Genomic DNA, 25,955 nt, shown 5'->3' on the forward strand with positions numbered 1-25,955 from the left:
AGGTGTCTGAACAGTCAGGGTCAACCTTGTGTGTGTGTGTGTGTGTGTGTGTGTGTGTGTGTGTGTGTGTTTTGTGGATAACCATGGATGATGTACAGGTGGTAACCTTGTATTTGACTCCACTGTGTTTGTGTGTCTGGGTTCGTGCTCCAGTTTCATTTGGGGTTTAAGGTGAGACACTACAGGCATAAAAATGTCATTTTTCATGCACTGGAACTGGAGATTTTGGGCTATTTTGTTTGCATTACACATGTAAACATGTTTATTTTACTACTTTGTCTATTTGCTTCTGTAGATTTGTCCAAAATTCACTAAAGTTTACCATTAGATAATGCCTCTTTTACTTATTCAAACATAACATTTCAGAAAACTTGTACTAGAAAAAAACTATTGTTTTAATGTAAGTAATCAACTGGGAAAGTTTCAATGGCGATGAGAAGTAAAGAAAAAGAAAAAAATACAACCAATTATGGGGGCTGAGCAAGCATGTAGGATGGTGATGAGCTGCATGATACATGCAGTAGAATTGGGTTTTTTAAAATCATGATTCTATTAATAGCTCCAGTTTCCTATAGAGTAACAACTGATCACACAACAGTTATTGGGACTGGCCCATCCCATTAGTTCAAAGAAAGTTGTATATAATTGATCTATTGCAATGTGTAATACTAAAGCAATAGTTCAACACTATGTGAGTGAGATATGAAGATCCATCTCATGCCTTGTGTTGAGTACGGAGTTGGAGTCAGGAAGTGATTAGCCTAGCTTAGCATAAACACTTGAAGCAGGGGTAAACTCTGTTCCAAAGAGAATAGAATAGAACACTGAATGAATCCTCAGTGTGACGACTTGAGTATTAGAGCAATCATTTAACAAGTTGGAGATTAAATCTTGCTGGCCATGCTCCCGATGTTCTTTACAGATTTGTACATGAGTTGCATTATATGAACTTTGTTCTGAGCAAAAGTAATTTTGCATAAGGTATTGTCAGTAAATATGAACTGTGAAATATTATTGTGTTATTCCACTGCTGCAAATTCCTGGGAATCCCAACAATTGTTCATGAGGGTTCGAGTATGGGAGAAGAAGAAGAGCACGTGACAGACAATATGGTTACAGAGAGGTTGGAGCTTGAGGCTGTAATCTGTGCAGGTATCCTGCCACCCGGAGATTAGAGGAGCAAGGGGATTGACCCAAAGAGACCAGAGGGATTACAACATGGAAAGGCTCTGGAGGTCAGGGAGGCCATCAAACCTGCTATGGTGAAAGAGGAGGACAAAAGGTAGGATGAAGATTAGAAGTGGGGGGTGGGGGTGGATGAGGAGAAGGTGGTGGAGACGAGGATCAGAAAAGAGGGAAACGGTGTGCACAATGAAAACCAAAGCAGTGAGACAAAAATTTGAATTTGACAAACAAGATCACACATCTCTTTTATTTGCAATGAAACATGAACTCTATGAGAGTCAGGGGTAAGGGGTATTTTACCTTCTGACTGCGGTGATTCTGTTGAAATTAACTGGTTTTGATCTGCTGTAATGCTGGTGTGATTGTATTCTAATTTAGACAGTTGAATTTAATCTAGTTGTATTGCATCATCAGGCTTAAATGAGCAACACAGTACCAAGGCAATTTGGTTGCACACATCACAATTGCCGGAGGTAGTGTGTGCAAGGGCCCATATTTCTGAGGGTTCTGTGGTATCCAGCAGATGACCGGACCAAGACCTTCTTTTCTCTGAGCTGCTCCTTGTTTACAGTCTGATTTGCAACTTAAAATGAGAGACTGGAGTTGGAGTTGAGAAGTAACGTTTACGACCGGATTGTTTCACAAGTAGCCCGTTATCAAGCACATTTTACAAACTGTTCCAAAGAGAATAGAAAAAGCTAAATCAACGTAAGACCAAAGTCGGTGTGTTTCCAGATTGCATTTCTGTCAATGTGTCCCCCCACACAAATGGAAACCAGAATGCTTCAGATACCAGAATCTTTGTCACCTGGAGGCAAAAAGGTAGCAGGGGATGGACCCAGATGCATATAGACACAGGGGAACAGAGGGATGATGCATGGGGCATTTTAATAAACAAGAAATGTCCAAAACTAACAGAGCAGGGGAGTCCAATAATGTGTAAAAAATCCAAGGTAAACCAGAACAGATATTAGCAGGAACATACCAGGGAACACAGCAGGGAACACATCAGAGGACACATCAGATTACATACCAGGGAACACACCAGGGAGCAAACCAGGGAACACAGCAGGGAACACAGCAGAGAACACACCAGTGAACATACCAGGGAACACAACAGGGAACACATTAAGGAACAAACCAGGGAATACATCAGAGAACACACCAGTGAACATACCAGGGAACACAGCAGTGAACACAGCAGGGAACCCATCAGGGAACACAACAGTGAACATACCAGGGAACACAACAGGGAACACATCAGAGAACACAGCAGGGAACACATCAGAGAACACACCAGTGAACATACCAGGGAACAAACCAGGGAACACAGCAGGGAACACATCAGAGAATACACCAGGGAACACAACAGGAAACACATCAGAGAACACAGCAGGGAACACACCAGTGAACACACCAGTGAACATACCAGGGAACAAACCAGGGAACACAGCAGGGAACACAACAGGAAACACATCAGAGAACACAGCAGGGAACACACCAGTGAACATACCAGGGAACAAACCAGGGAACACAGCAGGGAACACATCAGAGAATACACCAGGGAACACAACAGGAAACACACCAGGGAACACAGAAGGGAACATATCAGTGAACACACCAGTGAACATACCAGGGAACACAGCAGGGAACACAGCAAGGAACAAACCAGGGAATGCATCAGAGAACACACCAGTGAACATACCAGGGAACACAGCATTGAACATACCAGGGAACCCATCAGGGAACGCAACAGGGAACACACCAGTGAACATACCAGAGAACATACCAGGGAACATACCAGGGAACATACCAGACAACATACCAGAGAACATACCAGGGAACACACCACGGAACACAGCAGGGAATACTGCAGGAAGCACAGCAGAGCCAACGAACCAACACAGAGACAGGGGAGCACAGGGTTTAAATACACTGGGGAGGTGTAGGTGATTAGACACAGGAGGATTCAATCATGGAGTGGATCAGAAATTGATCCTCGAGGCGCACCATCACGTAAGAAATCATGAGCTGACAGTGAAACACAATGATCAGTGTCTACTTATGGACATCAATGAAATCAAGCATTGGGACCTCTAGATTTGCACATTCACATTGTGAACCTATCCCGATGTAAACTGGGGAGTAAAGTGTTTGGTTATTTGTGTTTTCCTAAAAGTCAACCTTGACTTCTGGTTTCACACGGGACATGAGCGGTGGTTTCCTGGGTGAAAACCCACCCACCCTCCTTACGTTGATTTTTTTTCATCTCTTCATACAACATCACCTGTTCTTGGCTCACGATTTTATTGATTACATACAAATTGATCGCGTGGGTGATATACGAATTATAGCACTTTTTGTAGATGTTGCTATGAACAGAGGCCTCACAGAGGCAGGAGTTCTTGAGATTAGTTGCATATGAATGCATTTAATCAAAGAAAGGGACAAAACGATAAAATCAATTGATTAATTAGTTTATGGTTGAAATAAAGGGCTGAAAACATTCATCCCTTCACAACACACGAATGTACAGTGTTTCCTCGACCAGTGTTTGACCCAACAGCACTTATGTTAAGTTTCTTATGAAGCAAGCAAAGGATCACGTCCTCAATCAATTAACATGTTTATCCTGGTCTCCTTCTAACATCAGGGAGACTTGAGCCTAATCTCAAAACGCTCCACAGCCACCTGGGACTCCTCTAGTCCGCCGCCGGCTAACACTCCTGCGGCCCCCTGTAATCTGTAACATTCAAACACAGTTAGCGTCCACAGTTCAGACTGAGGGGAAGATGCAACTCCATAGCAATTGGAAATGACACCAACCTGCTGCTTCGGAAGGGCGATGCTGGGGCACGTTGTAAAGCCTGAGACCTGCTGCCAAAGAGCATTCTAAATATATTGAACATGATGAGGGTTATGGACAAATGAGGTGTCGGTATGACTGCTGATGCTCACTGCCTGTACTTTTTTGTTGGTTATTTACTTATATGTGACACACTTACATCTGTATGTTATATTTCAAACTGTAATCCTTTTCATATTTGCTGCTTGTAGTAACAGTTGAGTAGTCACTATTTGAGCTCTTTTAACAGGTGCTGTAGTCTGTCCAATCTGCTTTTGTCATAATCCGTACAGTATGGAGTTGTGGATTATGGGTACTACAAACTAAACCGATGGCTGAGCTGCATGCTCATCCATCAGTGGAGCAGACACTGCTTTCAACTTTTATTTATTTATTGTTTTTTTCTTGTTCTCGTCATAACGAGAAATCTCTCATCAGATTCCTTAATATAACGAGGTCATCAGCCAGGGCTGCATCAGACACGTATTCATTTGAATCTCACAAATTAATAATAATGTCAATGGAATTGACTATTCTTGGTCTTAATTACCAAGTAATAGTCGTGACCACTCTTTTAATGAGGGGAGTTTAAACTAAATCCTGTTGGTGCTGCACTGGATCCCAGTTACATAATTGGTAACACTTTCTATGATGGCCATGTCTATATTGCATTATAAACATACTCACAATGTGATGTAATCTGTTTACAGTGCTGTATTATTATAGTAATAAGCCCTCATACATATTCATAATGCTTTATAACCATAACACATAGAGAACATAGAGAATTTTATAAAGACTGATTAGTAAAGTTGAGTTCAGTGTGTTGTTCTTGCATAAATGTATTGATAATTTTTCAATTAACTTAAAGCAAACAGTGACCTCTTATAGTAACTTGTAATAACATCATAATGCATTTTAACAGTGATTAAAAAAAGATTATAATAATTATAATACACTATGATTTATGCAAAAGAAAATGGCCAGCAATTATGAAATATATTATTAATTATACCTTATAAGTCCTTAAAAAATGGGTTATGATTATTGCTGTAAAGCATTATGAATATTCATGAATGCCAATGACTAATAATACAGTGCTATAAGCAGAACATAAAGCATTATAAATATGTTTGAAATGCACTTTAGACATGTGCATTACAGAAAGTGTTACCAAGCGATTATACTTATAAAAATCAATAAAAACAACCTGACGACCTGGACGACCTAAAACGACCAAGTGTGACCGAAACAGATTACCTTTTAAACCTGTTACACTTATTCATTGGGACGTTCCCACTAATCTGCTTTCACTTCTTTTCCTGGCACCGGTGTTCAGATGCAGACGTGTTAAATCCTGAACACATACTGTACAGACAAGCCCCCCCACACGTGTCCCAGTGTCTGCTTTGCTGTTACCTCCTCACTGTGGAGGGTGTTTGGTTTGTTTCTCAGCAGGATTACGGAAAAACTACTGCCCCTTACCACACACACACACATACATACATGAATGTGCTCGCCTATGTGCAAAAATATAGTAATAATCATAATTATCACTAATAGACATTTTAATTGAGACATTAAAATATTTCTTTTCATAAATGTGGACATTTTGGGCAGATTATGCGTTCTCTATTTTGTAAAAATGAGCTTTGGGCAAAGGTTAATTATAACGTTATCATGATGTGTTCTAATGTAATCTTTTAAAATGGAAGAAACTTAAATAAACACATTTTTAAAGGTTTTCACAGCAATTGAAAATAGATAGTAGTGAGAACAATTATGACCTGTTAAAAAATGGTACCCAAAGATCTCTGATTTATGTCTTTGTTTCACAAAGACGCATGCAGGAACAAGTTTGAATAAAAGTTCCTTTAGTCAGCTAGAATTGTGCATTATACTCTATGAATAGCCACTCACACACTCGTCAGCTCACAAAGTGGATGTGAACAGCAGCTAAAGTGAGCAGTTACAATACAGACAGTGGCCAACACCACGAGGTCTCTGGGGAATTAGTCCACATTCCTTTTATTAGGACAATCTCAACCCCCCGTCCAATACACCCCCATCCACGACTCCCACCCTCCCAGCCCCCAACACTTTGATCAGTGTGCTGTTTCCAAAATCTCACTGATGTGGAAGATATTAACAGTGAAGGGAGTTATGGTGGTGAGGAAGGGGGGCAGAGAGAGAGAGAGAGAGAGAGAGGGGGGGGGGGGGGGGGATATTTAATGAGATAAACCAGTGGTGAGAAAGTCGTATTATTTGTCGCAAATTTTACAGGAACAACATAGTGATAACATCTGATTTTTTACATTTTAATGTTTTTTTTCTCTCATTGTGTACAGACAGAGGAGTTCAGAACGTGAAGGAAGAGACTGTAAACACATAATTACAGCTTCATAACCCTTTGATCTTCGTGGTTTCATTCCTGGTTGACATGGTTGTTCTTTTTTTCACTAATTTTGTAACTCTTTAGGTTCATGTGTTCACCTTTCTCTCTTGTATTACATGTGTCTAAATATGTCTGTTTTTTATGTTTTAAGTTGTTGTTTTTGTTTGTTTTTTAATGCTACAGCAGAACCAATTGGGTCAAATAAAGGTCTTTGACTTTTAATTTTAAAGCTACTCATTCTCAATCCCATCTTTAATTACAAACGTCAGTGCCTCGATGAACTATGAGATGCACCTGGCTTTTTTTCAGTGTATTTGTAACCAAGTATTTCAGCATCAATTCCTAAACCTGGTAAAACACACGAAACACGAGGAGGAACTTTTTTGTAGGATATCATACTCACCGCTGTATGAGGACACTTTGCATATAGTTTGAAGCGTAGGCCGTCGGTATTTGACGAGTTGGGAGTGAGAACGTGTTGGAAGCAGCAGCTGTGGGAAATGTTGGCAGTGACTTCACACATTCAGATCTGGTGCAGCTGTAGAAGAGTGATCAGTATATGAGAGTGGACTATGAACAGTAATGATGGAGTACATACATGCATTGTTTCCTGTGACACTCTTGCACATGTGTGGGCAAATGGAGTCCTGAGTCTGCCAGTACAATGACAACTTCTGATTTATCCCGGGACTCCTTTAGGAAACACTACTCTGTAATACACACATATTGTTCTTAAAATGCATTAAGTAGTCCTCAGCATAACATTCCGTTTGCTTTTATTAGGAACGTTCTGCACAGCCACTTCGGACAAATGTCTGTCTGCACCCTGCCAGAATGGAGCTACCTGCGTGGACGACATGGATGATTACGCCTGCATCTGTGCCCGAGAGGGGGTCCTACACATGGGCAAAAACTGCGAAGAGCTCTATGACGCCTGCTCCTTTGCACCGTGTGAGGACTGCACCAGCACCACTGGCACCGCGGAGTACCACTGCATCTGCCCGGACGGTCTCACGGGGGACAACTGCACGGAGGAAGTGGACGAGTGTCAGAGCAACCCGTGCTCCGAACCCCGCTCCCTGTGCGTGGACCAGCCGAACGGATACTTCTGCAGGTGTCCCGCTGGGTACGGGGGATTGGGCTGCAGGACGCACGTGACCGACTGCGTTGACGAACCCTGCAGTAACAACGGAACCTGCGTGTTACGACCGGAGGGCTTCGAATGCCGCTGTGTGCCGGGGTTCGAAGGGAAGGCCTGCGAGGAGGACGTCAACGAGTGCTCGTCAGAGCCCTGTCAGAACGGGGCCATCTGCATGGACGGAGTGGCAGAGTTCCACTGCTTCTGCGTGCCCGGTTTTCAGGGTTACACCTGCGAGATCGACATCAACGAGTGTGCCTCACGGCCCTGTGAGAACAACGGCACCTGCATCAATGAGAAGGACCACTATGAGTGCGAGTGCCTGGAGGGCTTTGCAGGTACATCCAAATGTACACACACACACACACACACACTGACACACACACGCACACACACGCACACACACACACTGACACACACACGCACACACACGCACACACACACACGCACACACACACACACGCACACACACACACACACACACACACACACACACACACACACATATTTGGCAGATGTCCTTTCACATTTCAAACATACAGTTATCAGTCAACTGTTGCTGTTTGCATTTTGTAATTTACATTGCCACAATTTGGTGGCTTTGGGGTATGTAGACAGGAAGTACAATGTTGCAGAGAAGGCAGTCCCCTTTCGGTCGGTACCCTCTGTACAACACATCAGTATAGGGGAACGTGTCCTCACGAGATCACCCCGAAGAAAGCCTGTCAGGGACGCTGTCAACAGCCTCTTCTCTTCAGTCTCTTGTTTGCCTTCACCTCGTTTAATCTCACGACAGCAAAACCCTCGATTTAACTTTCCAACAGGAGGGGAGCTGCTTGTTTGTTAAAGGTTTTCCCGAGCCACTCCACGAAAGTATATCCGATCACCATCTGATCAGGCAGGTCGCATCAAGGGGGCGAAGTGTGGACACACATATGCGGACGCAGCTGAGTTCTGATCTGGCACATCCAATCACAATAGTTGCATTGAAAGGACAAGTGTAACTACGGCCAGAAGGCCTCTACACAATGTTGGCGTGATGAATAAACAACACAAAATACTTTCTTGTCAATATTACATGTCTAGGGCTTTTATTGTGAAAGGTAAGAACAGAAGGAGTGGATCTGGTCTGAAAGGAGTAATAAAGTTGACTGTCTTGGTTCGGACCATTGAGCATTGTTGTTGTACAATATAGTATACATTTAGAATATGCACATTCTGCACAGCGTGATTGGTTGACGCCTTCATTTTGAATGCGAAAGCGATGCTTTTTACGACGCTGTGTGAAAGTATTCATAACAAAAACAACAGTTCTAAATAAATATTTTGAGTGCACAGTAATATAACTCCATATTGCCTCAGCCTCCTGCGTGCGTGTTTGGAGCTGTGAGTGTAGATGTTTAATATTATGTCATCATTAATCATCTCCTCGAGCAACACGTATTTGAGCCGAGACAGGGACGTTCTGCTCGCTGACAGCGTTTTATTTGTTTTTCTACTCCGTGTTCCTCGCAACCATTTGTTGTTTCCAAAGTGTTCCGTTTGTTCCCGATAAACTGGGCATGGGGAGTATTTTAAGTGTGCCGTGAGATGCTGTTAGTCAGACGTCTTATCTGCGGCTCAGATAACCTCTCCGTGCAGAGTGAGAAGAAACACTCCCGTCTTGCTTTTTCTTGCACTCCCCTCTCTTCTCCGCGAGCCTGCTCTGTGTCAGAGGAGCTCCGTGTTATCTGCGAGCAGTCTGCGTGGATCGGCACCGCTGCATTCCGCCGGCACGCTATCACTTTGTTTGGAGAATGTAAAGACGGGCCTTTTATCACCGCTGGTATCTGGAGACCAGAATAGACAGACTGACACAGACATTGATGATATGGACAAAAAAAATGTGACCGATCATTTGGCTATAAACTGCAGCTTCATTCCATCATCACTATCACCATCATCACTTTTCACATGTCTCTTTCTCATTACACGTTGTTGTTGTTGTTGTCCCCCCCCCCCCCCCCCCCCACACACACACACAAGGAGTCAACTGTGAAACCGAGATCGATGAGTGCGGGTCCGGCCCCTGCCACAACGGGGCCACCTGCCGCGACCTGATCGCCGCGTACTCCTGTGAGTGTCTCCCCGGGTTCGACGGCGTCGACTGCGAGGTCGACGTGGACGAGTGCGCCAGTGGGCCCTGCCAGAACGGAGCCGTCTGTCACGACATGGTGAACAGGTGGGAGCTGAATGCGCTGTAGGAGTTACAACAGTGATAGACTTGTGCAGGGTTTGGGGGGGGGGTTGGTTGGCAATGTGCTGCTTCATCAGATGGTCCCCCCTGTTAGTGATGTTGTGCCAAACCTCAGTTTGTGCCTCTTATTTATTATCATTATCACAGAGCTAAACATTCGTTTTTCTGACAAATTAATACCCAAATCTTTGAAAATACAATATATAACAGCACTTACCAATATACACTTTATGCTCACTACAAACTATGTTTCTAAAGGTCTGGGCCACCAGGGATGAATGAGTTAATGAATGGACCTATACAGGTCAGAGCCTCAGTGTGACATGACTATTAACATTTATTTTTGGGGCTGCTGGATGGGAGGTGGGGCCTTTGAAGTGACTCTGCCAAAAGGCCCTTGATCTCATAATCCACCTATCCCACCAAAACATACCGGAAATGTTCTGGTGTGAATGTCCACACATAAGTCCTTAATGACGTTGTGAACCTTCAGGCTGCTCACTTCTGATTGCTTTGAAAGGCTCATTTTTGTACACCTGCCATTTAAGGTCACAATTCAATAATGCTGTATTCTCAAGATAAAAAGCTGTTTTCTTTTGATCGTGAATGAGTTATCTCAAAGTGCCTCTTTTATGGTTTTTCATTTCTCACATGTCACATGTGCTTTTGGTTCCCAGTTGGAAAAATCTGTGAAGCTTTTTGTTGTTTATATCGCAGACTGTTGGAAGAAGTGGCTCAATAGATATCTATTTAAAAGACTGGAGTTTGGGTTTATCATTTGTTGCCATTTTTGGTAGTGGAACCACAAAGGCCTGCATATCAGTTGCAACAGCAGAAACAGCAGTTCCTCTACAGCTATGATAAATCCCCATGTGGGTTTCCTGTTCAGGTGTTGCTCATTGTCTGAATTGTATTTCCTGCTGTTTAAAAACTAATTTGTGTCTCTTGCAGCTATGAATGTGACTGCAGCGGTACAGGATTCCAGGGTGACTACTGCGAGGTGGACATTCCAGAGTGTGCCTCTGATCCCTGTCAGCATGGTGCCTCATGTTTAGAGGGAGTCAACGAATACACTTGCCTCTGCTGGCCAGGTACCCAACTACATGCTGCACATCAAACGTTCCTGTACCAACACAAGGACACGCAACCATTGCGAACTGAGCCCACTGTCCATGTGAATCTGAGCACTTTAGCTGGCTTCACACTAAGACAAAAACTGCTAATATTACTGTCCATTATATTTAGAGGAAAATGTATTTTCTTCAGGATTACGTTTGTTTTTGACGCATCACAAACACGTTTTTAACATCTACAGTTGGGGTGGATGGGTCAAACAAACACAGGACTTTCACACAGGACTGCGCTGTCACGGTCCTGTGGATAATTTATTTCAGTGACTTAAATGGCATCTGTATTACTTAAAGACACGAGTATCTCCTAATGTTTCAAAACCAATTTAATTTAATTCAATTCAATTCATTTTTGTAATCACAAATTTGCCTCAGAGGGCTGTACACATACGACATCCTCTGTCCCACGACCCTCACATCGGAACAGGAAAACTCCCCCAAAACCTTTAACAGGGAGAAACCAAAACCAAACCCAAATAAAACTGGATTAAACTGAGCAAGTGTTTGTGTAGCGGTTGTGTACTCTCTCTTTGCGTTGTGTTTTAATTCAGGCACACTTGATGTCTTTTTGGCTCCAACCAGGCGTTTATTCACAGGACAGCATATAGGTAGCACATCTGGTAACAAACAGAATGATTTCAGGGTTTCTCACAGCCCACCTCGTGGTTACAAGCTCCGGAACACTGACAAAGTAAAGAAACAAATGCTAAAGCTAGCTGTTGTTAGCATGTTACTAATGCTAAATAAAGTTATCAGTTTAAAGCTTTTGTTCTAGAAATTATAGATCAAAACACAATTCTACGAACAAAAAGGAACTTATACAGATATCACGACGGAGCTCGTCACAGATCGGAGATAGTGTGCTGCAGACTGGTCACGGAAAGCGGGGCGAACCACTCAAGTCTGCAGGGGCCCAGCAGAGGGCGCTCATGTGACACACAACACACTTGTCTCCGTGGGAAACTAATGATAATAAGCTGTAAATGATATTTACAGAAATAGAGGAGGAAATAATATGAAAATGATATGGCTTAGCAATAACTTAAATAATACAGTAATATTAGCAAATAATGGCCAGTGATGGCAAGTGGAATCATTAACTCTGTTACATTTGCTTTCATGAACTCGAGCTCTCAAGAGCCTCCATATGGAGCCTCTCTTTGGACAAAGTCAGAGGAACCATGAATGTTGGAGGAAATTCCATGACAATAGTAGTTAATGAAATATTTTAGACCATATGACCATGCCAATATGCTAGCATGTCTAAAAACAAAAACAGCATAATGTTAGCTATATATAATAAGAGTTATTAATTCAGTCATAAAAGCGGTAAGATTCTCAGTTTTGAATTAAGATTTACAAAATGTCAGAAATCAATAAACGGAGATGAAAGAACGCTACTTTTGTGATATCGTTAATATGCTTCTCCATTGTAAATGAGGTTTGAAGGTTCATTTGGGTTCTAGGTAATGCGTCCAAACTCGGTGTGTTCAGTGTGAATAAAACATTGTCTGCTTTGCTTTCTCTAGGTTACGAAGGCCCAAACTGCGAGATCGATATAGACGAGTGTGCCGAGCAGCCCTGTGAGAACGGCGGGGAATGTTTTGAGCGTTCGGATCCATCTCACTGGGAGCACGACTGGGAGCTCAGCTTTGCGGATGCAGCAGGATATATCTGCCAGTGTCAGCCGGGGTTTGCAGGTCTGTAAAACTAAAGAAACCAATCAGCCATATCAACAATTTCATCGTTTGATTCGTCATCATTTCTTCCATATTGCAGGAGAGAACTGCTCTGTCAACATTGACGAGTGTGAGTCTGAACCCTGCCAGAATGGAGGCACTTGTGAGGATAAGGTCAACGGCTACACCTGTACATGCTCTGTAGGATTTCTAGGTGAGTCTCGGACCTTGTAATAAATAGACACAATCTCCTGTTGAATTATAGAATACTAAATATAGGCTTTGTATCCGTTTGTTTGTTGACTCAACATAAGAGAACATCTAACATTTTCTGCTATTTTTAAATGAGCTAAACTGGACGTTACACTAGAACAGGCCCAGCAAATAGAAATTAAGTGATCGAAATAGTATGTATATAGTTAACCAACTAACAGCAATAGTGAGCCAATGATGGCAAACTCAACACTTGGTTTAATCCCTTAAATCCAACTGATCCGCTGGTAGGAAACTCATGCTACATGTGCAGCCAAAACTGTCAGATTCTAGTTGGGATTGTAAAGGAGCCGGGGATCACACCACAATGACAATTACTGGATGGCCCGATCTAACACCTGAGCTACAAACCATTTTATTATGCCTCCTCACCAGTGATAGCCTTGGCCAGGTTTTCAGGACGTACATACATCCGGTCCATTCTCGCGAACGAGATATCTCCGAAACGCCTTGAGCAAATTTCTTCAATTTGCTGCTAATTCCAGTTTGTCCTTTATCTAACCAGAAAGGTCTACTCTAGATTCAATATGTCCTTTGCCAGGGAGTCCTGGTAAAGATGGGCAGCAAGTAAAAAAGTACAGATGGGGACAGATAACACCACAACACAACACAAAACATATCAATAAAACAGACACCAAACATACAGGATTTAGAGGCTCAAAGAATCAAGGCAAATGATGGCACTTGTTGAAAGCAGCAACATTGTTGTGTTCACAGATTAAAATATTTTAAACATCTAACGAGAGGGTGAAAATTCCAAGTCAAGTATGCCTTGAAGCTCGTTCCAAGCTTTCGATGTGTGAAAGGACAAGGCAAATCTATATCAGTATTGACCCGCAGGGGTTTCAAAGATGCTTACCATGGAATCACAATGTCCTCAGTTCAAGTCCAGTCAGGTACCCTTTGTTGCATCTAATCCCCATTCCCTCCCCTCATTTTCTGTCACATAACTTCTGTCCCCTATCAACGGTCACAGAAAAAGAATGAAAGGTATACTCACTATAGCAAAACATGTGTTTCATCCGCTGCTGAAAATAGTCCCCAACAAATGCAATACTGTCTCCAGTTTGAGTGACATTTGATAAAAACTACAGAGACCAGCTGTTTTAAGAAATGATTGAGCCTTTTTTTAATTAAATAAAACGTTCCATCGGAAGTTTTACATCTTTGGAGTCGATGGGCTTGGAGGTGAGAGCCACAAACAGGGATGATCAACATGATCCTTCCCCTTTCTTTTGCGGTGCAGCTCTGGTAGTAGTCTGCCACCACCATGTCTAACCTTCAGTGTCGTCTCCCTCTAGGTGAGCTGTGTGAGGTGAACATTGACGAGTGTGAGAGCCAACCCTGCCAGAACGGCGGCTGGTGTGAGGACGGCAGGGCCTCCTACACTTGCCACTGTCCCGAGGCGGAGCCCGGTGAACTCCCCTGGGGAGGCGATCACTGCGACGTGAAACTCTACGGCTGTGTGGACCACGAATGCCAGAACGGAGCCACCTGCCACCCGTGGCTGGAGGGTGGAGAACAGGGTCACGCGTGCCTGTGCCCTCACGGCTTCTACGATGAGCAGTGCTCTACGAGGACGACATTCTCCTTCTCCACTCCTGGATTCATTCACATCCAGGTTGTGCTAGAAGAAAGGACCCGGAGGGAGGTCGAGCACAGCGTTCACCGTGGTTTTGGGGTGCAGCTGCGCTTCCGGACAACTCTGCCTGACATGTTGCTCTTCTACAGAGGGGATGCGGACAATCACCTCATCTTGGAGATCGTGAAGGGCGGTCTTCGCGCAAAAGCCTTTTCTGAGGAGTCTGAACTGGATGTAACATTTCTTGGTTTGGTCAGCGATGGAGAGTGGCGGGAGGCTCACGTGTTTGTAGATAAGGAAGGCCTGGTTCTGATTCTGAAAGGCCGGGGCTGTGACAGGGACGGATGCAGAGTTACAGATGGCGGTGCTGATGAACCACCCTTCCAGCCCTCTGAAGACTTCACTCAGATGTATGTCGGCGGAGCACCAGAGGAGCTTTTAGAGTTATCTGCAAGCGGTGCAAGCTTCATTGGATGTATGGAAGACCTGATGATTGACTCTAAGCCTATCCTACCGCACACCCTTCCAAAGGACCAAGGCCATGAGCTGGGATGCAGTAAGACGGATTGGTGTAAGCCTGACCCCTGCCATGGGCATGGACGCTGTGTGGACCTGTGGACCAGCTATCAGTGTGACTGCTACCGTCCCTTCCATAGCGAGAACTGCTCTGAAGGTGAGCACCTTTACCACTAGCAAGTTTTTTTCCAAAGTTTTGGACAAATCTTGTAAAACAAGTCCCTATAGGTGTAATTTACTTAACTAAAAGAAGCAAAACCACAGTGTTAAAAGTAAAAAAAGTATTATGAGAAAAATCTACTTAAAGTATCAAAAGTAATAGTGCGTATAAGAGAGTGGACCCTGTTATATTCTTATATACAGTATTATTGTTTTATTACTAATGCATTGAAGCAGGAGCATTGTAATGTTGTAGTTAGTCAAGGTCGAGCAAAGTCTATTTAGTTATTACACTGCTTGGTAGTTTAATTTGCATCATATTTTATAAAGGGATCATATATACTGTTTGTCAGATCTTAGAGCCAATGCACACTCATTGTCCACCCCAATGTTTCCTTACACAATGGTTTGTGTGATATTTCTTTGTGTCCAACTGGAGCGATCAGGCAACAAAAGTACTTGGTTTAGGGAGAGGCCGTGGTTTGGGTTGAAAGAACTTCAGATGTGGTACAAGTACATACATTCTGACTCCTGGTTTCACACGGGAGGAAAGTCTTGTGTTTATAGACCCATCCATTTCCCCAAACTTCCCTCCTAAGCAGTCTTCGTCACCTATCTTGGCTCACGATCACATGGTTTATATTAATTACAGTGCAAGACTTTTCGTAGGTATAGCTGCAAACAGTTTCACTTAGTGGGTGTTGCCTAATTTGATGTCTTCTCAGAATTAACATTGATTAACATTAATCTAATGACATTGTTAAGATGGGACAATTTGCCCCGTTGTCAGTCTCTTAAGTTATTGATTATCTTATTACATTACATTACATTAGTCATTTAGCAGATGCTTTTATCCAAAGCGACTTACAATTCAGATTCTATCACACCGTAGGCACAGCTACGGGAGCAATGTTTGGGGTTAAGTGTCTTGCTCAAGGACACATCGGCATGCGACTAGCGGAGCCGGAGCCAGGGATCAAACCACCGATCCTCTCATTGAAGGATGGCCCTGCTCTCCACTTAGCCACGATCTCCCATTATTAGTAGGCTACATAGAGTTTGGTGACATCACATAAAACCCAACATAGCCCCACCTAGCATACACCTGCCCGTAGGTCTAACCAGGCAGAGTAATCGGAAACCAGTTTGGGTGTATTTAATTTACAAAGTAACCAGTGACTATAGCTGTCAAATAAAAAGTACAGTGTTTCCCCTTGAAATATAGTGAAGTAGAAGTATAAAGTAGCATATCTTGGAAAAGACAAGTATTTAGTCTGGTTCTCCATCAAACATAAATGGCTGTTGTTTGTAGATGGGAAGCCAGCGAGGGAAAATGTATATTTTACTTATCATTCTTTGTTATTTTACAGAAAACCCTTGTGGCTGCAACTTGCAGAGAATCCCTACCTTGATGATCGGTTACTTTGGTTTTTAGTTATTTTTATGACTTGACAATGAATATATGGCAAAAAAAAAAAAGTATGTCACTTTGTGAGCGATGATAGCTCCTGTTTGCACATCACCTGACCCAGAAACATTACATTACAGTCATTTAGCAGACGCTTTTATCCAAAGCGACTTACAATTCAGAGTCTATCAGATTTCTACACCGTAGGCACAACTACGGGAGCAATTTTGGGGTTAAGTGTCTTGCTCAAGGACACATCAACATGCAACTAGCAGAGCCGGAGCCGGGGATTGAATCAGCTGACTGAAAGGCGGCCCTGCTATCCCCTTAGCCACAGTCGCCCCACACGGGAGCGAAACGAGAGCAAGATGCAGTTAGCTGCACCACGGTTTACTACAGTGAAAAATGATTGGAGCCACATTATTTTGCATTTGATGGCCACCTGGAGAAACAGTGTTGAGTTCCATAGGTTTGAGGGAACAGCTTGCGCTGCTATGTGAACTTATACATTCCAGGGGCATCAGGGGCTGATACTGAAGTTATATTACTAAATGTTGTGGTCCTATTTTTTGTAATTAATCCAAACTTTCAATTTTCTCCTGTCAGAGTTCCCGTCGTGGACATACAGCCATGAGGACACAGTGAGCTTCAGTGTCTACGATGTAGGCAGGAGCCACAAGAGCAACTTCAGTGTGTCCTTCTTCCTGAGGTCGTTGAAGCCAGACGGGCTGCTGTTCCAGCTGAGGAGACCCACGGAGGAAGAGGGCGGAGATGTCTACTTCTCCGTCTACCTGGGGATGGGGAGGGTTTTTGTCAGCTCGCTGCCTAACAGCGCCCCACTAACAGCTCCCATATTTGTGACCACCGGTGAGAAGCAACTTCTGCAGGTGGAGGTCCACCACAGACAGGTGATCTTTGAGCATGCAGGCCTTCGCTACGGGATAGGAGAGATCCCTGAGGTGAATGTCAACAGTGGGGATCAGGCTTATGTAGGGGGACTCCCAGGAGACTGGGGCTCCGACATGTGGGGGGGGCATTACAAAGGCTGCCTGCAGGACCTTCGCTTAGACTCGGTGCATCTAGATGTGGATGCCTGGAACAGTTCGGACAAGGAGGGAGTGTATCTACCAAGTGATGCTGAAAATGTGAAGAAGGCCTGCGTCAGCGACAATACTTGCAAGGTAGGAAATAGTCCCTGAAAGGGTTCTGTTCCTTACAGTAGTACAGTAACAATAGCTACTTGGGGCCAGCTTTGCTGGTAGTTATTAGGACCAACATATCAGTTAGTCATTGCAACACGCTTTACTTTACTTCAGTTCTGCTTCCTCTTATGACGCAGAACTGAATTACATTCCCATATGTTTCTAGGGAAGGATGCTTTCTTACAGAAGTAGGGAGTATGGGTGGGTCAAACAAACACAGGACTTTCACCCAGGAGACCGCTGTTTGTGTGAAGCATCTTAAAAAGTATCTTAAATATTGTAACAAAAGTACTTACTGTAAGCCAAACAATGTTGTTTACCTAAACCTAAGAAATTAGTTGTGTTGCCTGTATAACCAAATCAACTAATGCTAACGCGCTAACAGGCTAAGTGCTGGAATTGACTTAACACTAAGCTCCATGTCAAACCTGCACCTCCTCCCGAATACGACGTCTTACACCATAGTGTCAAAGTATAGGTTTTTAGGGACACAGAATTGACCCTTGACAGTTTTGGATACCTGTCATAACATCCAATCAGTTTCAACCCTGCTCTGAAGATTATTTGCTGTCTGATCTCCTTGTGTCTGCGTTATATTATATCTCAATGTCTCCCTCTTCAGGTGAAGCCTTGTCTAAATGGAGGAGAATGCACCGTCACGTTCAACGATTTCTCGTGTTCGTGTCCGGCGGAATACACCGGAAAGACCTGCGAAACACGCGTGTGGTGTGTGAGCGATCCTTGTGTCAATGGCGGCCACTGTGTGGACCTTCCTGATGGATATGAATGTAAGAACATCCCGATCATTTTATAACTGTGGCTCTAGTCAGATGCTGGTCATATTCTTTGGGCAACACTAGTGCCCTTATGTATACAGTACATTCCATCCAATTAGTTGTCTTGACTCTGACTTTGAAGTACTTTGCCTGATCTAATTATTACAGATTTTTTTACTTATTTTTAATATACAAGCAGCATGCAAATAATAATTATAGTAATAATGTATAAGGAGTGCATTGGACATACTGTATGCTGTAGGGTTGAATGTTGTCCCATGATTTTTTAAATGATTACTTCCAAGGAATATACAGTATATTAATAAAACTGGGATTTGTCATTATACATTTAGTTACATTTTAAACACGGATCTTCAAATAATGAATAGTGAAATTGTTTATGTTTTTCCATTTTTACTTACCCTTTCATATGTTGATATATGACATATGATTAAGTGGTGGTGTCTCTTTGTAGACCATCAATTCCTCAGTCAGTCAAGAAAATAACTTGTATTTGTTGAGCTAAATGTCACCGAGGGTTCCCAAAACATCTTTCCTCTTGTGGAAAATCTGCTCCTTAGAAAAGGCTCCTAACAGGTTAGGACTTCTCTTAAGTTCTCTAGAATATCAGCAGAGGTAGGAGGAATTTCTTAGTAGAAGTCCTTAAAGTCAGAGCAAAAATGTATCCATTTTTCTTAGTGAGGTGTGATTTCCTTCTCTGAGATTCCCTGAAACGATTGCTTGGTAGCAAAACTTTGGAGAAAGTGTCTTTGTTGGGTAAAACCAAACCCCTCAGGTTCAGAGACACAAACACCTTGATGGAAATCCCAACTCCTTGAAGGTATATTTTGCATGTAAAGGGAGTCCATTTTGGCGAACATTCTTGGTAAATGTGGGAATGTTTCTGTTGTTGACCAGTTCATTTGGTACCAGATGGGTACTCTGAGTTGGCAGATGCCCTGAGTTGAGGTACTGAGAGAGAAGAAGTTGTTGAATTATTTGTTCTTCCCTGAACAAATGCTAATTCAAATTGTCAGACTGATGCTTACAATAACTGAAATCATAATAATACAATAAACACGTTCTCCACATTGACCTTTAGGTGTGAACAACGCCACGTTTGAGAACAACCCTGTGCACTACAGCGCTGGAGGCTCCCTGGCTGAACCCGTCTCTAGCATATACGTGGAGCTGCGGACCCGTTCAGAGAACGCTGTGATCCTGAGGGCCTCCCGGGGCTCTGACCTGCTGATGGTGGGTCTGCTGGACTCGTCGGTCCGGGTGGAGATCCACATTGGCAACAGCGTTGAGGTGCTGGCCTTCACGGGAGTTCGCCGGGTGGCCGACGGGGGCTGGCACCGCGTGAACATCTCCATGGCCAACAAGGAGCGCAAAGCCTCTCCCTGGGTCATCACCGTGGACGGAATCACAGACGCCAGCAGCGGGCCGGAGCGCGCAGGAAGCGTTCGCTTTCTCAACGACAAGGGGGCCACGTTGGCCATCGCAGAGAGCTTCACCGGCTGCTTGGGGGCGGTGAGGGTCGGCGGAGTCTATCTTCCTTTTGTGGGTGACTATAAAGCCCCGCAGCCGTCTCAGTTCCACCTAGCTGGAAAACCAAAGATCCATTTGGGTTGCACCAGTGCCCCTGTTTGTGACTCAGATCCTTGTGTAAATGGAGCCACTTGTGAAGACCTCTTTAACAAACTCGGCTGCGTCTGTGACTCGGGTTGGGAGGGAGAACTGTGCGAGACGGACACCGATGACTGTGCGTCTCAGCCCTGCGTCCATGGGAGCTGTAAGGACTACTTGGCTGGTTTCGAGTGCCGTTGCCACCCCGGATATGCCGGCGCGCTCTGTGATGAGGACCTTGACGAGTGTGAGCGTCACGCCTGTGAACATGGAGGCACCTGTCACGACGGACCCAACATGTATACCTGTACGTGCCCCAAGGGCTACAGCGGCCCTCGCTGCCAGTGAGTACTGCCAACCGTTTATTGGTTCGAACAGGAAGTGGTATAATAATAATAATAACTTTATTCATATATATATATACATATATTTTGGGGCCAGACCCGGACGTGCTTTAAAAGTGATAAGTAAAATCTTAAAATCAATTCTAAAACAAACAGGGAGCCAACGGAGAGAAGCCAATGATGTGATGTCATCAGTTAGAACCAGTGAGATCTGTATCTGTAGCTTTAGCAGGCCGTGCCCTCACAAAGCAACATTTCATTTACTGTCATTGAAGCTAAGTTACTCACCTTTTCCTACAGGTGGAACTATCCTCCAATACAGTGTGGTGAAGATGTCCGCTGTGAAAATGATGGAGTCTGCGATGATGGGCTGTGGGGAGCTAACTGTACATGTATGCCTGGTTTTACAGGCAGCAGGTGAGCTCACTTTTCATGGAATAGAAAGTTCAGAAGCTGTGTGTTTTAGACTTCAGTGCCAAAATCCTAGATACCCAAATGAGTGTGTTACCTGGCTGATGTCTCAGTACGAAACATGTTTATAAATCACATTTTCTGGTTCAGAAACGTCGACATTCAGAAACATACAGTGCCATATTTACTATGGTGACGTCGGTGCCATACAATGAAGTTACTGGAATTCTGTTAGTGTGTTTTGAATGTAATACAATGTAAGAGAGCAGTGGGCTAAAGACCTTTTCCCAGAAGACATTTTGACTTTGTGTAATTTGTAACCAGGTCAACAGCTTCTACCAGTCATGTGTGCCAGCATCAAGGCACGAGTAGAAGCTCACTCTGGTCATTAATTCAGTCTATCATGATATAATAAGAGTCATATTTTAAGATACTGTATATCATTGAAAACAGTCTTCTTCCTTTGTACTTTTCAACTCAATGCTGTGACTGTCAGCAGTGCAGAATGAAGCTGTAAGGAACATAATGTCACCTATGTCGAGTGGAAAGAAAACATCCAAAATGCACATTTAACATTTTTATTTATTCTATTTATTCTACATTCTATTTGCTTCTGTAGATTTCTCCTAAATTCCCCAAAAGTTGCCATAAGAAAATGCCTCATTTGCATATTTAAACATAGAAAACACAGTAATAAGCTGAAATTTCATGATGATGTCTATTCGTTACATTGTTACCCTATTTACCTGTGGTGTCTTCAAAATGTATGGAATATCATAATCCTTATCTCTAAAGACTGTTTTCTCTAAATGAGTTTGTTCTCAGACTCTCCCCTTCAGCAGCTCTTACATACACCAAACGTTACGCTTTCATTCCTCTCTTTATTCTGAAGCTTTTTAATGATGGGTTTGTTCATAAATAATTCTTAGCCACGACATTTTATTCCTAAAAACATGGCGGAAATTGACCGTTTTATGGTTGTTGACAGTATTTTCTGATTTACAGGGTGATTTAATACATCCAGTAAAAACCTTTGACTCGAATATGTCAACAAAATGAAGCAAGAATTATGAACCTGGCTTTATCCAATATAAAGATTTCTTTAAATCAGCACATCATTAACAAGATAATGGTTCACAATTTACAAAAACCTGGAATACAGAAAATAATGAATGAACGTATTCAACTGGGGAAGTCTCATGGTGACATATATTAGTGATTTTTTCCACCTGTTCCCCCTTTTATTTACCCAAATGATATAATTAAAGCAAGACACGTTGCTGTTGAACATTTCTTTGAGCGGCACAAACTAAATCCCATTCACCTCCATTGTAAAATGTGTTTTTCATCCTGATAAAGTACGAAAACTTGAGTAGCAAACTCTTGACTTCTCCCATAAAGATCTTTAGAAATGTCCAGAGTGGTCTAAAATGTTCATGTCCTCTTCCAGATGTGCCCTCATGTGTTCTCTGTCCCGCAGGTGTGAATTGGAGATTGATGAGTGTGAGTCGAACCCCTGTCGAAACGGCGGCTCCTGTTTGGATCGATTCAACATGTTTGTGTGTGAATGCCCGCCTGGCTACAGCGGCCCGACCTGTGACACTAACGTACGTTTGTTACATTCTTCTTCTTTGGTTTTAGGTTTCTTTGGTTTGCTTTCAGCTAACTCCAATGTAAACCCATTCACGTCATTATTACACACTCAGAGCATCTGACTGTATAAAGTGCAAGAAGTTCACTTGGCGTGAAGGTAGGAGGGGTCCAACAAACAGGAGGATGGTGTTTTCTTTTAGTTTACTCGTGCTTATTTTAAATCAAACCAGGATCTTTTCCTAAAACAAATCAAGTAGTTTTGTTGCGTAGTTAGTAGTTTATTTTGAAAAGACACTGTATGCATGTACATTTATTTTGAAAAGACACCACTCTGACACGTCCAAAGCTAGAGTGTTGTATGTACAGGTCAAGAGATTTTTCCATTTTTCACTTGTTGCTTAGAAACAACAAAAATCCAAACAGAACATCCAATTAACTTATTTATTTTCCCCTGATTGCAACATTATATTATTACAACATTATATTATTATACATTACATTATTTGCATCTATGAGTGTTGTTAAGTAGCTGCACATCTTTCCACATCCATGTGGTTTCTGTTCTCAAATATCTGAAGACGTGACATTTACACAACCTCTGCCCCTCTGTGCCTTTCGCAGAAACAAGCCCACAAACAAGTTATCCCCTGGCTGGTGGTGGCCATCCCGCTGCTCTGCCTCTGCGTGTTGACCCTGATCATCGGCTTGACCTTCGTGGCGCTCACAGCGAGGAAGAAGCGCCAGTCGGAGGGCGCCTACAGCCCCAGCACCCAGGAGGTGGCCGGGGCTCGGCTGGAGATGGACAGCATGCTCAAAGTCCCACCGGAGGAAAGACTCATCTGATGCAAAAGAACGAAAAATGAAGGGTGTGAGAGGGGGGGTCCGAGCTCCGCGGGCAGGTTGCTTGGGACTCTCTATGAAACACACTCTGGGCTGAACTCTGTGTTGTGGGACACAGCCCCCTCCTGGTGGTGACCAGGTACTGAACCATGAGCTGCTGCTCTGTGTGCCCCAACAGTCCCAAGTCCTTGGTATACCACCATAGAAATAGAACATATTTTATTTCTACACTCTACACACTGTAGTTTGTCCACGGCAGGGCCTTAGTAGTCCTAACTAGTGCATAGAGGACAGTTTAAGGGCTCTCCTTCCCAGTGAAGCGCTACAAGCACACACACTGTCAGAAATGTCTTCTCAGAGTCAAAGGCTCACCTGTGGTGCTGCCGGAGACCAGGTTGCATTCTCACAAATTCTCGCATTGTGATTAGATGCTTGGGGCCCCGCTGTTAGCAGCATCCAGTCCAGTCAAGCCAATACGCAGGGCTGTGAGGCTGCAGTTCCTCTATTGGCCACTAGATGCTGGCTGGAAGAAAAAGACCGTTCTAATAGCACAAAGAAAGAAAACTTGTCTGTCCAGTTTTACTTGTAATGTGGGTCTTAGTGGTGACCACTGCGTGGTGCTTGTCTGAGCTTCGACCCAGAGCTCTTTGATTCATCATTATTTTGTAGCGTCGTCTTCTTCTGCAATGGATCGATGCCACCAACTGTTCTCCTCGAAGCCCTGATATTCACGTAACCCACCTCCGCTGAACTTACGGTTTTCACGTCCAACAAACAAGCTTGCATAGTTTTTTCACACGGTATGAAGGTAGGATTGATTACATCAAGCTTTACTACAGACTGCACCAGAATGGAGGACTGAGCGAGTTTCATTTGCCTCGAAACTCAAGACACGCAAAATGGCGTTCACAGGTTTTCTCAGCGGTGAAATCAGCGCCGTCAAACTGTGACGCCCACCTCCTGTCAATGCCGGAATGCCAGCGGATGCACATATTTTGCTCAACGTTCAATTTTGTTGAATTTTGTTTCTGCAAAAAGCTGCTGCACTCTCCGGTTGACGCCGGCGGCCTGGCTCTGCACAAGGTTGCACTTGTGCATTTGGTGTGAAAAGCAAGACGAGGCTCCGCGCTCTTTCTGGTCCCACTTACTGACAAAAAATGACAGCCGGTGGTGAATCCAAAACAAGATTAGCGTCAATTAACGAATCAAATCCTCGCTATAAGGTACTGTGTTACGGCACTGCGACAATCTGGTGAGTTCTGTTGCAAAAACTCACCCAAGAGCACCAGAAAGATGTATGGCACCTTAAGTGGAATGAGCTCATGAGAAGATACCTCGCCTGCTTAGCTTCGCTAAAACCTTCCAATTCAAAAACTTTCTAACACAAACAGTCTCAAGCTTTGAATTGTAACGTTTTAGCAGAGACGTGTTTGGGAAGCAGCGTACCACTGGATACATGAGACTGGGATTATACTGCTCCAGTTGTGTGAGTTTGTCAATGGATCTTTTGATATTGTTTTGCTGTTGTAAACGCTGCTCCCCTTTACTTTTCTATGTTTTTTGATTCTGCGTTGACCTTGGGAGACGTGAGGAAAATGATTATTTTTTAGAAGAATTGTGTTGATGTGCAAAATGTTATTTTGGTGGTAAAGTATTCCTTTAACTGGAAAACAGGAGCAGAATGGGAAAAATCCATACGAAAACTAATTTTATTTGACATTTTAAGAGCTTTTGTTTGTTCTGTGAATGATCTCGTGGTTGCAGTTTACTCCACAGTGAGGGGACTGTTTTTCAGAGCTCTTCCTCTTTGTGTCAAGCCTGTACAGTTTGTATATTTATGTTTATTCTCCGTGTTAACTTCTGTTGGATTTTGGGTTTCACTGTTAGCGCCTCACATGCACAAAGGAGTGTCTGCTGGTGTTGGTCTTGACCTCTTCAGAGGCAGCGGTGGTCCAGAATCAACGGTTTGATGAAGTAAGGTTCCCAGAACCTAAACCGAGTTTTTAGGATACAAGGTTGAAATATTGCACCAAAATAAGTGATGAAAGGAATAAAGTACTAAAACATGAAACGTTCTGCAGCACACTGTAATGTGATGTAAAGTATTAGTTTTTTAAACAAACATGTCGTTGTTTAGTAAAGATTTAGATGTTGGTTGCACATTGTGACACTGTTTTTTGATGTAGAAAATCCAGGATGTTCACAATGTATTATAAACATGCAATAAATGGGTTCCATAAGTGTCTGTTCGGAGTCTTTCCCAGCATGCATTAGGCACGAGGACAGGTCGCCAGTCAATCACACGAAGACAAACACATTCAAAGATTTGAGAAAGTTACCCTGTAACACGTGTTTCTAGAGAAGGGGATGAAAACAAACTAGAAGAACGTGTCCACTCAGCCAGGTGGTCTCAACCTGGTCCAGGGTCTTGGTCTCAAACTGGTCCAGTCCTGGTGTGACCTGTGAGCAGACGCTCCGGTTCATAGTGAGACCTGACTTTTCTATGGATGTCAATTTGATTTGGTTTGAGGCTTTGTTTTTAGCCTGATGTGTCTTTTTGCTGCTGCAGCAGTTGTTGACTTGAAGCCCTACCAGCAGATTGCTAGCGCTAGCT

At 43.3% G+C, this 25,955-nt stretch overlaps 2 protein-coding genes across 2 annotated transcripts; both read left to right on the forward strand.

Annotated features, from left to right (window-relative positions):
* The first annotated feature begins 6,270 nt into the window (after window positions 1-6,270).
* On the forward strand, window positions 6,271-9,408 carry LOC142935256 (uncharacterized). Its single transcript, XM_076079470.1, has 2 exons — window positions 6,271-7,901; window positions 9,263-9,408. Exons 1-2 carry the CDS (start codon window positions 7,283-7,285, stop codon window positions 9,406-9,408), a joined length of 765 nt encoding a protein of 254 aa, XP_075935585.1. The 5' UTR covers window positions 6,271-7,282.
* Window positions 9,409-9,676: 268 nt separating this feature from the next.
* crb2a (crumbs cell polarity complex component 2a) lies at window positions 9,677-25,612 on the forward strand. Its single transcript, XM_076079412.1, has 11 exons — window positions 9,677-9,784; window positions 10,751-10,890; window positions 12,459-12,629; window positions 12,709-12,822; window positions 14,183-15,136; window positions 17,153-17,727; window positions 18,371-18,536; window positions 19,627-20,497; window positions 20,798-20,914; window positions 22,389-22,515; window positions 23,123-25,612. Exons 1-11 carry the CDS (start codon window positions 9,774-9,776, stop codon window positions 23,342-23,344), a joined length of 3,468 nt encoding a protein of 1,155 aa, XP_075935527.1. The 5' UTR covers window positions 9,677-9,773; the 3' UTR covers window positions 23,345-25,612.
* The last annotated feature ends 343 nt before the right edge of the window (window positions 25,613-25,955 follow it).

The sequence above is a fragment of the Anarhichas minor genome, unplaced genomic scaffold (assembly GCF_050575085.1).
Source record: "Anarhichas minor isolate MPS153535 unplaced genomic scaffold, ASM5057508v1 ptg000073l, whole genome shotgun sequence".
Classification (NCBI taxonomy): Eukaryota; Metazoa; Chordata; class Actinopteri; order Perciformes; family Anarhichadidae; genus Anarhichas; species Anarhichas minor.

Coding starts and splice junctions, on each gene's coding strand:
- LOC142935256 (XM_076079470.1), top strand. CDS start 7,283: ATGGATGATTACGCCTGCATCTGTGCCCGAGAGGGGGTCCTACACATG. Junction 7,902..9,262: donor GTGCCTGGAGGGCTTTGCAG/GTACATCCAAAT, acceptor CTTCTCCGCGAG/CCTGCTCTGTGTCAGAGGAG.
- crb2a (XM_076079412.1), top strand. Junction 10,891..12,458: donor CACTTGCCTCTGCTGGCCAG/GTACCCAACTAC, acceptor TGCTTTCTCTAG/GTTACGAAGGCCCAAACTGC. Junction 12,630..12,708: donor GTGTCAGCCGGGGTTTGCAG/GTCTGTAAAACT, acceptor TCCATATTGCAG/GAGAGAACTGCTCTGTCAAC.